Source organism: Schistocerca cancellata, chromosome 3 (genome assembly GCF_023864275.1).
Source record: "Schistocerca cancellata isolate TAMUIC-IGC-003103 chromosome 3, iqSchCanc2.1, whole genome shotgun sequence".
Classification (NCBI taxonomy): Eukaryota; Metazoa; Arthropoda; class Insecta; order Orthoptera; family Acrididae; genus Schistocerca; species Schistocerca cancellata.
In genome coordinates, this window is record NC_064628.1 from 368,227,270 (window position 1) to 368,240,474 (window position 13,205).

At 38.5% G+C, this 13,205-nt stretch overlaps 1 protein-coding gene across 1 annotated transcript in view; it reads right to left on the bottom strand.

Annotated features, from left to right (window-relative positions):
• LOC126176716 (cilia- and flagella-associated protein 45-like) overlaps nucleotides 1–13,205 on the bottom strand; it is a 150,462-nt gene that overhangs the window by 13,126 nt on the left and 124,131 nt on the right. Inside the window, exons 7-8 of the mRNA XM_049923883.1 lie at nucleotides 11,833–12,006; nucleotides 6,364–6,579 (exon numbers count right to left, since the gene is read on the bottom strand). Of these exons, the coding sequence (XP_049779840.1) occupies nucleotides 6,364–6,579; nucleotides 11,833–12,006 (390 nt within the window). The remainder of the gene's footprint in view (nucleotides 1–6,363; nucleotides 6,580–11,832; nucleotides 12,007–13,205) is intronic.

A 13,205-nucleotide genomic window follows, 5' to 3' on the forward strand; every position in this document is an offset into this window, starting at 1 on the left:
TAATGATCTAATTTTGAACTAGGCAACATTGAGTACTGTTTATATTGTGCAATTCATGACACTGCAGCTGGAATGAGAGATTAATAGAAAGAGCAATATTTACAAGTCATATGATGCTGCATCATCTGATCTATAGGTTATCTGAAAACTTCTACTATGAGCTTAAATTGGTAATACTGGGATAACGAAAAGTAATTTTGCTGATTAACTGATAATGGTGGTGCTAGACTGATGTGAATATTCTGACAGGTCAACTATTTGATAACATTTTGTGGTTTTGTGAGAATTTAATTTTCTGCTTGAATGAGAGTAGAGCTCAGAGTGGAGTAGCGAAGTGGGGCAATGATTTGATACAACTTCCATACCCTTGATCTTGATGTGAATAGTAATCAAGTTATGTGATGGTGACTCTATTCTTTTTCCATAACGTAATGATTAGTAAATCTATGCTACTACACATCTTGAGTTTTTGATATTTTGCAAATGGAAAAGAGACCCAGATCTTTCAAGTTTAACCAGTTTCAGGCAGTTATGACTTAGAGTAATGTTTTGGTAGTGTAATGTGCACTTGATTTAAAATTTTTTTTCTAGTCACCACCTTTCATACTACAGTCAGTTTTAGTGCTAATTACTTTAATGTTATGAGAACTATGTAATGTATTTATTTATGATATAATTAATATCATTTGCCATTAGTGTTAAACTTTTTTTAGACTTAAGTTAGAAGTAAAAGTAAGTGCACTTAAGTAGGATATTTTGTCTCATTTTTTCATGTACTGTAGCGGACAAGAACCACCTCCAAGGGAAGTGATAGCAACGCATTTCCTTACTAACTGCCACTTGGACCTGTTGAAGGCATGGACAACTTGGTGAGAAAATTTGTAAAAGCTCATTGAAAAAGTGAAAGTGCTTGTGAAAATTACTAAACATTGAGCAAGTGAAATTTTCTGTCTATTGCAACCCATTAGGACTTGTACAAAGTGATACATATTTTAAAATGTAATCTTTGCTTAACAAAAAAGGACATCACATATGATGAAGATGTGTAATTTTTGTTAAAAGTATAACTTGTGGATAGTTTGTGATACTGTACAACAATACGCAGTAGGTAATTAATTTGTATGGGGATTTTCGTCTGGCCATTTCACATATGTATAAATTTTAAAAAAAACATATGTACTGTAGTTTTTGATAATATGTCTTATGTATTTTTCTGTGTGCAGATTTTAAACCCAATTTATGGAGTCACTTGTGGTCACTGAACTGTCCAGTTGGCTATTTGCAATATCTGTCTGGTCAATCCAATGAGGGGGTGATGTGATGAAACAAGCTGGGTATTTTTACTTCCCCTCTTGTTTTGCCACCTGTCTCCTTAAATTCGTTTTTTTATTTGTTTTCCACTTTTAACTAATTACTATTAACATACGTGAGTATAATCTGCATTTTCATAAAAGAGAAAGGTTGGCCCTCAGTTTTAAAGAATATAACACCAGATCTAATGTTGTGCTCAGTTTATGTATGTAACTGATTCTACAATTTATTTCAACTATTACTAGTTCGTATCTTTCGTTACAGGATGAAATCAGTAATTGTTTCATAACTTAAATTCTATTGTTGATATATAAACAACTATAAATTCTGTACTAATTACAAACATTTGGAGGAACAACAAATAGTATTCCTAAAGGATCTATTTAGCTCTATTCGAAAACATGTTAGCAAAACCAGCCCTTCATTAATTCCAAAGTAATTAACAGTTTTGTCAAAAGTATTGTTTGCTTAACTATATATATTAATTTCATAATTCAGCTTAACCCTTGTAGTAGAAGAAACTGTTAAAAAGAACAAATTTTTCTATGTATTCCGTCAATCAAATGAGTTAAGTTTTAATTGTAATTTCTGTAAATTAAACTTCGAACAATGTGTAGTTTCAGCACCTATTATTGTGATGATATATAAGGGCCCAATTTTTGGTCACAATTCAGTCAGTCCATGTCCGAGTTTCAGACGAGTAACCTGTGCTGGTTAGAACAACAACAATGCTTCAACTTAACAGTGTAATAAGTCTTAAACAATTAAGCCATATGTTAAAATAGTGACAGTGCTCCATTCGTACCTGATTATTCTTCAAGAACTGTGAACTATGTGGTTATGTTTTTACTGCTTGTAGATGTTCAACAGGAAACTATTGTAGCAGTATGTGGATGTTCGACTGCAAACTATTAATGAGGCTTATGGAAAGTTAAACAATAGTGCACTGGCCACATTAAATAAGTATATGGGGGGGGGGGGGGGGTTGTGAAAAGTGAAAGTAAACATCTGTGAAACATGACTGTCCACCTGTCAGCTACATTATTTACCGCAGTCAGTGTCCAAATTACAAACCCCATTTTTCAACCAGTGTAGCAATGCAGTACATTGATACCAAGGGCAACAAAGGAATAAATAAAGCAGGCAGAACCACTATAACATGGGCAACACAACATTTTGCCAAGCAATTACAGTGTCATAGCTTTTGGGTCAGTGAGGGTGGCAGCAATCTTAAACAGGGAACAGTCAATAAGAACTGCTCCAAATGGTCCTGGCTTTTTATGATCAGTATCTGGGGGCCACTGGCCAACTTTTAGTGCTCTAACCATAGCTAGTCTGTTGGTAGCCAATTTATGTAGGTTACCAATTAATAATGAGATCGGTATCTACGAAGCCTGAGGTGTTGTCCCATGATGTCAGTATTAGCTCTTGACCAAAAAAATCTGACAACCACTGGATTAGCTCATTCACACACATTTGGTATCACTTTAATAGTAAAAGCCACAATGATGCACTCATCTTCAAGCATCCATCCCGCTTAGTGAGGTTAAAATAGATTCTAGCCTCTTTCACAGAATAATTCTAAGCTAACCTAACCTTGTCGATTCCGCCAAAAACTGATGAAGGGCATCAGATGCACCATAACCAAATTGTTGGCCAATGTAATCAGGCGACCTCTGGTGATAGCATCTGGTGATCATTGTCGATGCCACGAATGCAGTCTTAGCAACACTTACTATACTTCTCATTTGATAGTTCAAAAATCAATATCAATAGCATCAGTTAGTGCTAAAATTAATGAAATCCTTTTTTCATTAGACATCTTCTCAATGTGGAAGTAAAATAATACATTTCATAAATATGAGTACATATTGCTGAATAGCCCCTGAAATTTAAAGAATATTTGACTATGCACTAGACAGATATGTACCCAGTAGAACAATTCATAACGGGAGGAAATCTCCATGGCTTATGGTCTTTGTAAAGAAATGTCTAAAGAAACAGCGATTACTGCATAATAGGTGTAGAACAAAGCATAGGGCTATAGATGGAGAGGTTCTGATTGGCTGTCAAGAGAGCAATGCGTGATGCCTTCTAGCATAATAGAATATTGTCAAATGATATTTCACAAAACCCCATATGTAAAGGATGTTAGTGACACCAAAGTTAGTGTCCAGCCCTAGTGAATGAGACAGGAACAGAAATTGAGGATAGCAAAGCTAAAACTTAAAGGCTCAATTCCATTTTCAGATGTTCCTTTACAAGAGAAAACCCAAGAGAATTAAGCCATATGTTAAAATAGTGACAGTGTCTGCTCCATTCGTACCTGATTATTCTTCAAGAACTGTGAAACTATGTGGTTATGTTTTTACTGCTTGTAGATGTACAACAGGAAACTATTGTAGCACCAGAAAGATAAATGAAATAAGTATTAGGGTCAGTGGTGTTGAGAAACAGCTGAAATAATTAAAATTCAACAATGCTCCAAAATCATTAGAATTGAACAATGCTCCAAGGCCTGATGGAATACCTGTCAGATTCTATCCTGAATTCTTGCCTGAGGTAGCCCCTCTTCTAACTATAATCTATTGTAGATTCCTCAGGCAAAAAACCGCACTCAGTTCTTGGAAAAACCGTACCCACTTCTTGGAAAAAGTACATTACACCCTTCTACAGGAATGGTAGTAGAAGTGATTGACAAAACTGCTGCCCAATATCCTTGACATCAATTTGTTGTAGAATCTTAGAACATATTCTGAGCTCAAACATAATGAGGTACCTCGAACAGAATGGCCTCCTCAATGCCAACCAGCATGGATTCTGAAACCAATGACCTTGTGAAACCCAACTGGCACTTTTCCCACATGACACATTGAAAGTTTTGGAACAAGGCAGGCAGATAGATTTCCAACAAGCATTTACCTCAGTACCACATCTACGCTTATTGTCATATCAAGTGGAATTTGTGACTGGATTGGGGGCTTTTTGTTAGGGAGGATGCAGCATGTTACCCCGCGTAGACGCTCATCGTCAGATGCAGACGTAAGTTCAGGTGTGCCCCAGGTAAGTTTGTTGGGACCCTTGCTATTCATGTTGTATATTAATGACCTTGCAACTAACATTTATAGTAACCTCAGACTTTTTGCAGATGATACAGTTATCTATAATGAAGTACTGTCTGAAATAAACTGCAGAAACATTCAGTCAGGTCTCGATAAGGTTTCCAAGTGGTGCAAAAATTGGCAACTTCCTATAAATGTTCAAAAACGTAATATTGTGCACTTCACACAATGAAAGAATGTAGTAACCTTTGACTATAATATAAATGAGTCACTGTTGGAATCGCCCAACTCATACAAATACTGGAGTGTAACACTTGGTAGCGATATTAAATGGAATGATCACATAGGTTCAGTCGCAGCTAAAGCAGGTCATAGACTTTGGTTTATTAGTAGAATTCTGGGGAAGTGCAATTGGTCTACAAAGGAGATTGCTAATAAATCACCAGTGTGACCAGTTCTAGAATACTGCTCAAACGTGTGGGACCTGTACCAAATTGGACCAACAGGGAATACTGAACGTGTACAGAGAAGGGCAGCATGAATGGTCACAGGTTTGTTTGATCCGTGGTGAGCCACAGAGATACTGAAGGAACTGAATGGGAAGATTCTTGAAAACAGATGTTAACTATCCCAAGAAAGTCTATCAAAACAAATTTTCAAGAGCTGGCTTTAAATGATGACTCTAGGAATACCGGTATATTACAACCTCCTATGTGTCACTCACATAGGGATCTTGAGAATAAGATTAGAATAATTACTGCACACACAGAGGCATTCAAACAATCATTCTTCTCATTCTGCATATGTGAATGGAACTGGAAGAAGCCCTAATAACTGGTACAGTGGGACATACCCTCTACCATGCACTCAACAGTGGTTTGCAGAGTATAGCTGTAGATTTAGATGGTATGGTAGGCATAGGGATATGCATGTAGTTAGAATGGCAGTGACTGTTACATAAAGATTTTCCTTTTGTGAAGATTTACTATTCTGATTATGAGATTTGTACTGCATATTATTAAGGAGATTCGGGTGTTCTTGGAATTATCTGGGATTTCCTTGTGGCCCATGCATGTAATATACTTTGTTTAGATTGATTTGAATGGTTACACGAGAATTTTTTGACTGCTACCTATTTATTTAGGACATTTATCTTTATGTCAGCTAATCTGAAATAACAGCTAAAATTGCATGTCCAATAATTAAATTGGAGAAAGAAGTGCAATTTTGAGTGTGTGTTACTTCAACAGGTTAATAACTTTAAACTTGCGTTTGAAAAATAAACTAGAAATAGCGATATTCAACTTACAAACTTTTCTCATTTCAGATCTGGCAGTAATATGGTACAGTATTTTATTTTGGGGTTATAACCATAAATGTATTTGTTTATGGCACAAGGAACATTTTAACTAAATTAAAAATCTCTTTAGTTGTAGCTAATGTACTCCCCCCCCCCCCCCCCCCCCCTGGTGTAGTTTCGGAGGCTTTACAGCTCCATCATTATCAGGTGCCACTCAATGAACTGTATGGTGGGCAGGCTCATGACTTGACTTAACAATTCATTGGGAGGCACCTGATTATGGAGCTGTAAGGCCTCCAAAACGACCCGTGAAAGAAAAAGAGAATGTTAGCTACAACTGCAGCAGATTTTTAATTCAGTTCTCATGATTCACAGTTGTGGGCGTTCTCCAAATCAGATTTTGTTTACAATGAACATTGTTACAGACATGAGTAATGGATGTAAGCCTCCCTACCAGGAAGCTTATGTATGTGTTAAAGGACATATATCACAGACCACATTCACAGTGATAACTCTCTCCCACTACAAGATCACTTGGAATATACTGAACTCAAAATCACAATTATAACTGCCTGCAAGGAGAAACATACATTCTCTGAATGCCTTTTTTTTCTGTGGTACTTTCTCAGCAAAGTGTGCCTGTATTTTTTACCAGTATCTAAGTCAATCCTACAGAACTTATGTTCTTACCTGTAATCTCTTCAGTTGCTCCTGTCTTTCCTTTTCTGCGAGCTGCTCCTGTATCTTCTGCACTTTCTCAAATTCCTGCTTTTCCCTTGCAATCTCCAGTGCTTGAATGCGCTGTCTCTCCTTGACTTGCTCAGCAAGTGCCTTCTTAAGCTCCTCATCTGTCTGTGCTTTCTTGCGGACAGCCTCTAGCTCTCTTCGACGCCACTCACGTTCCATCTAGCATTTTGAGGCCGCCAAAAACAAACCTTGTCAGTCATGATTATCACAGAAGAAACATATCTGTAAACTATAGGAGTAGATTAAAAAAAGAAATGGAAGACATGAACATTCCCACACTCTAAACTGAAAAATATAGGAAACATAGTGTTAGGAAACCAAAAATATGACTCGACATAAGAAACAACGAAAAAGGCCAGGGTACAGCATTATTCATCACTCCAAATCACTCATTTCCAGTCAACCATTGTCCAGCAGCATTGCTCTTCACACCTCAAATGTTGCTTAGCAATGACTACAGAAATATGTTTCTTATGAGGAGCTGCTCGACCAATGTACACCAATCTTTTTAATTCTCTACGAACAGTCACTGTCCTTGCTTGATCACTGGTAGCACCTTGGAACTCATGAGTAATTCATTCCACAGATTTCATGCAACTTTTTATAATCATCCTCCCAATGTTTGATGGTCCCTGTCCTTCAGTACATGAGGTCTGTCTGGTCTTGGTTTAGTTGTGTTTGTTCTTCACATTTCCACTTCAAAATCACATCCAACAACAGTCAATGTGGGCAGCTTTAGAAGGGCTGAAATGTCCATGATGGATTTTTTGCTCAGGTGACATTCAATGACTAATCCACGTTTGAAGTCACTGAGCTCTCCTGAGTGACTCTTTCTGCTGTTACAACTCCTCTACCAGCAACATATCACCACCACTCCCCAGACAGACAGGACTCCCTGTGCCCTGTGTTGTGTGAAGAAAGAGCATGAAGTGCTTTGCCTTCAGTTGACATGTGGCTGTCTTCTTCTTTCCCTGACTTCTGTTAGTGCCTTTAGAGACTGTTGGGTCTTCTTTCCTCTGCCACCAGTAGATGCACATTTCTTTTGAAGTTGCATTTGCACTAAGTGCCTTGGATTCTGTGTGAGGGTGAACCTTGTTACTGTTAAGATGTCACAGTTCACCACATTTCTGGTCACCATGTTGTTGGACAACTGTTTAGGTTGTCAACAATCATTTGAAGCTGCCAATGCACCAGATGTATGCTGCCACTCTTTTATATAGCACTGCATCATAAACATACAGCACTAATTGAACTCATGTAGTCCATGGTAGGTCCACTGTACGTATATAGAATAGACAGACGGGCCAAGCATGGAGTCTTGGGTGATGCCAGCCTGGATTTAATATTACATGGAGATAATAGACCAAGCTCATGCATGTAATGTGTGGTCTTGGAGGCTGCTGTGCATCAGCTGCACATATGATGTTGGGAGTCCCAGCAAGAAGAGCTTGTACAGAAAACCCTCATGCTATACAGAGTCAAATGCTTGTAAGACATTCTGCAGGAGGTCTCCGAAGTACTGTGAGTGGTCTGTTGCTTCCATGGCCTCTTCAACCAGACGAAGGAGTTGGTGAGTGGTGGAATGTCCACGATGAAAACCATACTGGACATCAAGAGGAATGTCTTCATCTTCAGTAAGTTGGAGCAGGCAATACAGGTAGGTCCTCTTGGAAACTTTCGATAGTGCTGGCAGCAAGCTGATGGGTCTGTAGCTTTTGGGAGTTCATGCAGCCTCACGAGGCTTTGGAATGGCAACTACATCTGCATGCTTCCAGGCTTTTGGGTAAATTCCAGTCTCTTTGACAGAGCTGAAGATTCCAGATATGTGTTAAGTTGCAGCATCTGCTTCAACATGTTGTTGTGTTGATGACGTCAGCTTCCCTTGACTTCTGTGTATTGAGAAAGTTGAGTTGCTGGTGGATCTCATTGGCTGTGATTGGTCCAATGTTGTCTTCTTCCTCTTTGGCAGCAAGGAAGGGTGGGAGACAGTTGTTGACTATGGTGATCTAGTTGTCACCCAAAGATTATCAATGAATGTGAATGTGTCACTGCATACATCAGCTAGACCTTCTGCTTTCACGTTCAGTTCAATGATCATTTCATTTCCCACTTGAAGAGGTAGCATGTGGAGAGTTTACCACGCAAAATGTTTGGTACCTTGCCAAGCAGTTCCATCATCGATGCATAGTGCAGTAATCCTGTCTACCCTTGCTTAGTTACAATGCTCTTCTAGTTCTTTTTTGGCATCTCACTGCATGCTATTTAAAAGCCTTTTTGTTGCAGAATTCTGGCTGTGCTGATAATTATGTCATACTCTGTTCCTTTCTGCAATGGCCTCTATTAGGTGCTTTGAAAGTGACAGACACAATGTTGATCTATGTGTGGCATTCCAAGTGGCATCCAAGTATAGAGCTTACTTGATTTGACATCACCTGGATTGGGTACTTGTGGTAATTCAGCTGCCAGTTGCGCCGTGTAACTGTCCCAGTCTGTCTTCTTGGTGGAATCCCATGTTTTGGAGTCCAGGTTAGGTCAACTTCTAGTCAGAACAACGTACATGGTTGGAAGATATCACACTGTCTACCTTTGCATATATGTGATGCAGTACTAGTTTGAAGATTCCATTGTCAATTATATTAGGTTGTCCTTAGCTGGGATAAATGGTGGGTTGGCACAGCTCCTGCATCACCATGTCATGATTCTTGATGGCACCCAGTACTAACTGCCACTGGTACTGCTGATCCTGGAATCCCAGTGGCATGCTTCACGTTGAAATCACAGCTACTGCTTCCCTTTCATGCCCCTCACCTCTTACGACTGCTATCTGATTTCTGTATGAACTGTAAATAGCCTTTTGCTCCCTGTATTTTATCCCTGCTGTCTTGCTGTCTTCAGACTTTGAAACAGGGTATTCGATTCAACATTGTCAAAAGCTTTCTCTAAGTCTATGTATGCTAAAAACGTAGATTTTCCTTTCCGTAACCCATCTTCTAAGATAAGTCATAGGGGCACTATTGCCTCGTATGTTCCAACATTTCTACGGAATCCAAACTGATCTACCCCTAGGTCGGCTTCTACCAGTTTTTCCATTCATCTGTAACGAATTCGAGTTAGTATTTTACAACCATGACTTATTAAACTGATAGTTCGGTAATTTTCACACCTATCAACACCTGCTTTCTTTGGGAGTGGAATTATTATAATCTTCTTGAAGTCTGAGGGTATTTTGCCCATCTCATACAGCTTGCCCACCAGATGTAAGAGTTTTGTCATGGCTGGCTCTCCCAAGGCTATCAGTAGTTCTAATGGAATGTTGCCTACTCCCGAGGCCTTGTTTTGACTTAAGTCTTTCAGGGCTCTGTCAAATTCTTCATGCATTATCATATCTCCCATTCCATCTTCATCTATGCCCCCATCCATTTCCATAATATTGCCCTGAAGTACATCACCCTTGTATAGACCCTCTATATATTCCTTCCACCTTTCTGCTTTCCCTTCTGTGCTTGGGTTGGGTTTTCCATCTGAGCTCTTGATATTCATGCAGGTGGTTCTCTTTTCTCCAAGGGTCTCTTTAATTTTCCTGTAGACAGTATCTATCTTACCCCTTGTGATACATGCTTCTACATCCTTACATCTGTCTTCTAGCCATTCCCGTTTAGCCATTTTGCACTTTCTGTGAATCTCATTTTTGAGACATTTGTATTCCTTTTTGCCTGTTTCATTTTTGGAAGCCATTCAAATGGTGTTTATGTGCCAGTTGGTTGTATGGAATCAATTCAGTAATATGGGTCAATATGAAGATATGACACGCTGGTAGAAAGTAGCAATCATTTTTAGACATGCCTATGTCCAAGATTTTGGTGTCTGATTGATTTCTTTATTCATCTATGACACAATGTACGCTGTATGAATGTTTTTGATAGAATGTTTCCTGTTAAGTAACATACACGATTTCTTAATTTTTCTTTAGTTCTTATATTTAGTTTCATGGCAATTCTAGTTGTGTAATCAATGTGGCTGTCCAATATGTCTATAAGGAATGGTGTATCGCTTGCAGCCATGTAACATGCCTTATGAACAGTGCCACAAAAAGATCCTAGCCAACATCTCGGAGATGAGTCTTACACCTTGTAATGACAGTCAGTTTCATGCCAGAAAGGCACTGCCAATGACAGAGAATGCAGGAACGTGTTAGTCAGCTTCCCAGCAAACATCTTGAAGGGAAATGCAAGCAGTAGGTATTCAGAATAGGGCACATCGCAAAAGGCCATTTCTTGCAGTGGCACAAAAAGTTGTTCGTCCACAATGGACCAAACAACACAGAAATTTGACAGTGCCTGACTGTAGATGTCTAGAGTGATCAAACGTATCACAGTTTCACCTATTTTCAAATGATGCAAGGTATCGAGTCCACCAATGGCCCAAGGAGGCATTTAGCTGGCAGTGTGAGGATGTAATTCAGCCTAAAGGTAGTTTTGTGGTGTTTTTCTTGTCATGACTTTGACCCACTGATTCAAGACAGAGAGAACATAATCAGGATGTTTAGTTCAACATTCTCAATGACCAGATGTTGCCCTTTCTTCCACACCTTCATGATAAGTCTACTGTGGACACTCAGAGTCTTACAAGATGATGACAGCCATATCACAGAGCAGAATACACGTATTCCCAGTTTGATGCACACTCAGGAACACCATCACACCTAAACTGCCCTGCTAAATCACTCAGTCTTATTCCCATAGGAAATGCCTGAGACTATACAGAGCAACAGGTGAAACATTGCATTCAACATCCCTGCAATTTTGTAGCTCTATTGGGTCTAATAATCAATGAGTAGCTTCAGCTAAATATGGCATACCTGAAGAAACTTGTGGAGTCCCTCCCTACTCAAATTAAAGCTACTGTCTAGGTTGGAGAGGGTGATTCTTCCAGAGGGTGACTAATTTCTTGTCCAGTGTGCTTATTTCTCAGAACAAAATACTTCACTGCCAACACCTGCAAATGAGTTATGCTTCTCATCTGAAGTATATATGTCTGCGAAGACAAGCCTCTATTCTGAAGAAGGGTGTGAGTTCAAAAGCTCAGCAGTATGACTTCCATTTTCATTGACTTGTCTCTAAGTTGAGCAGGTTTTCTCTCTATAGCTTTCCGGTCACAAGATTAAAACTTCAGAGTACAGAGTTAACCTGTTGTCACAACAGCAAAAATACAATCACTACATCATATGTGAATAAAGCAGTAGTAATGTTCATCAATTTCTTCTATCTCCGCTTTTTGTATGTTTAAATATTCTAAAGCTAGAGATTCAACAGTGCTTGCTGCTTCGTGTGGGAGTATCAGTCCTAGTCTAACTGTCTCTTCTTATTGTCATTTGGTATTTTATGAACTGTATTTATATTATTTATAAATTACCTCATCTTGTACTCGTTGTGCATATATTTCTTCCATTTTTTCTTGCAAATCTTGTTGCCGTTCTTGCAAAGAACGTAAACGGGCCAGTTCCTGTTCTTTTGCCAGTCTTAACTTCTCTTGCTCTTGTTGACGAGACCTATGTTGAGCCGCCTTTCGGCATAAGTATTCCTGAACCTGCAAAAAATTTTGTTTTTAATGGTCAATGCTTAAAACATATGAAACATATGAAATATCAGAGTGTAACATATTGATATAATAATTATAGATACATTAATCATTCTAAAACAAAGAGCAGCATAATTATTGCATTTCTTAGCATTAAGAATTTCTGTAAAATAAGTTTCACAAAAATTTATTCACAAAATATTGCTCAAAATTTATTTTGTTACTGTCACTTGAATATGACTAATTATAACAGTTTTGTGATCTGCAAACTGTATCAAGCCAACTGTTTGTATTAGCACTCTTTCCCTAAAATTTGGTAGTAAAGACTCTACATTTGCCATTTTCTATATAACTGATTTGGTAAGTTGGGATGCGTGTCATGCTACAAGAGAGAAATTTTATAGGAGACATGGAAAACTTATTACACCACAGGACTGCGGACTGTTCCTTTGGGCCTCGCATGGACATCATAAATTTGTTAGAGATTTTTTAAAGTGTGAATCAACACAAAAAATGTTTGTGGACTCTTTGTCAGCAGTATACTTCAGTGGTTAGTATCCACAGTGAAATTGGGTCAGCACAAACAACTGCAGCATAGGAAACTGTTTAATTTCCCATGAATACATGAACAGTGTAACAACCAAACAAACATAAGTTATGCTGTTATTGCTAAAATCATAATATTTCTCAATGTGATTGTCCTCATTATGCTAGAGGCACCTACATCTGAAGTCTGCCAGAACACACACCATCATTTCCAGAAATGTATAAGAGTACTGTAATGAATAAATGTCTTAGTTCCCATTCTTACTCCACCCCCCCCCCCCCTTTTCCTTTTTGTGGATGCCTATGCTAAGCAAGTACAGTATTATGTTGGTTAATAATGGTTTCAACTGTTGACGTACTTGATTGATGAAAATAGCTTTAAGGGATAAAATAGTCCCTTAACAACACAGGGATCAGTTAACACCTCTTTATTAGGAGGATCTATACCCAAAACTAACCAGTTGCACTGAGGCACATGACAGCAGTGTTGGTTCTATGTTGACAGTGTTACATAGCAATATGGAAAGGTTTGCTATTGAAGATATGATCAATAAGCATCTTCTGTGTGGATTCACTAAATGCAATGGAAGAGCAGCACAATTACACTATGCTGAGCTGTTCCTGCAATGATGACATTTACAGTACTTTTACCTTGGTACACA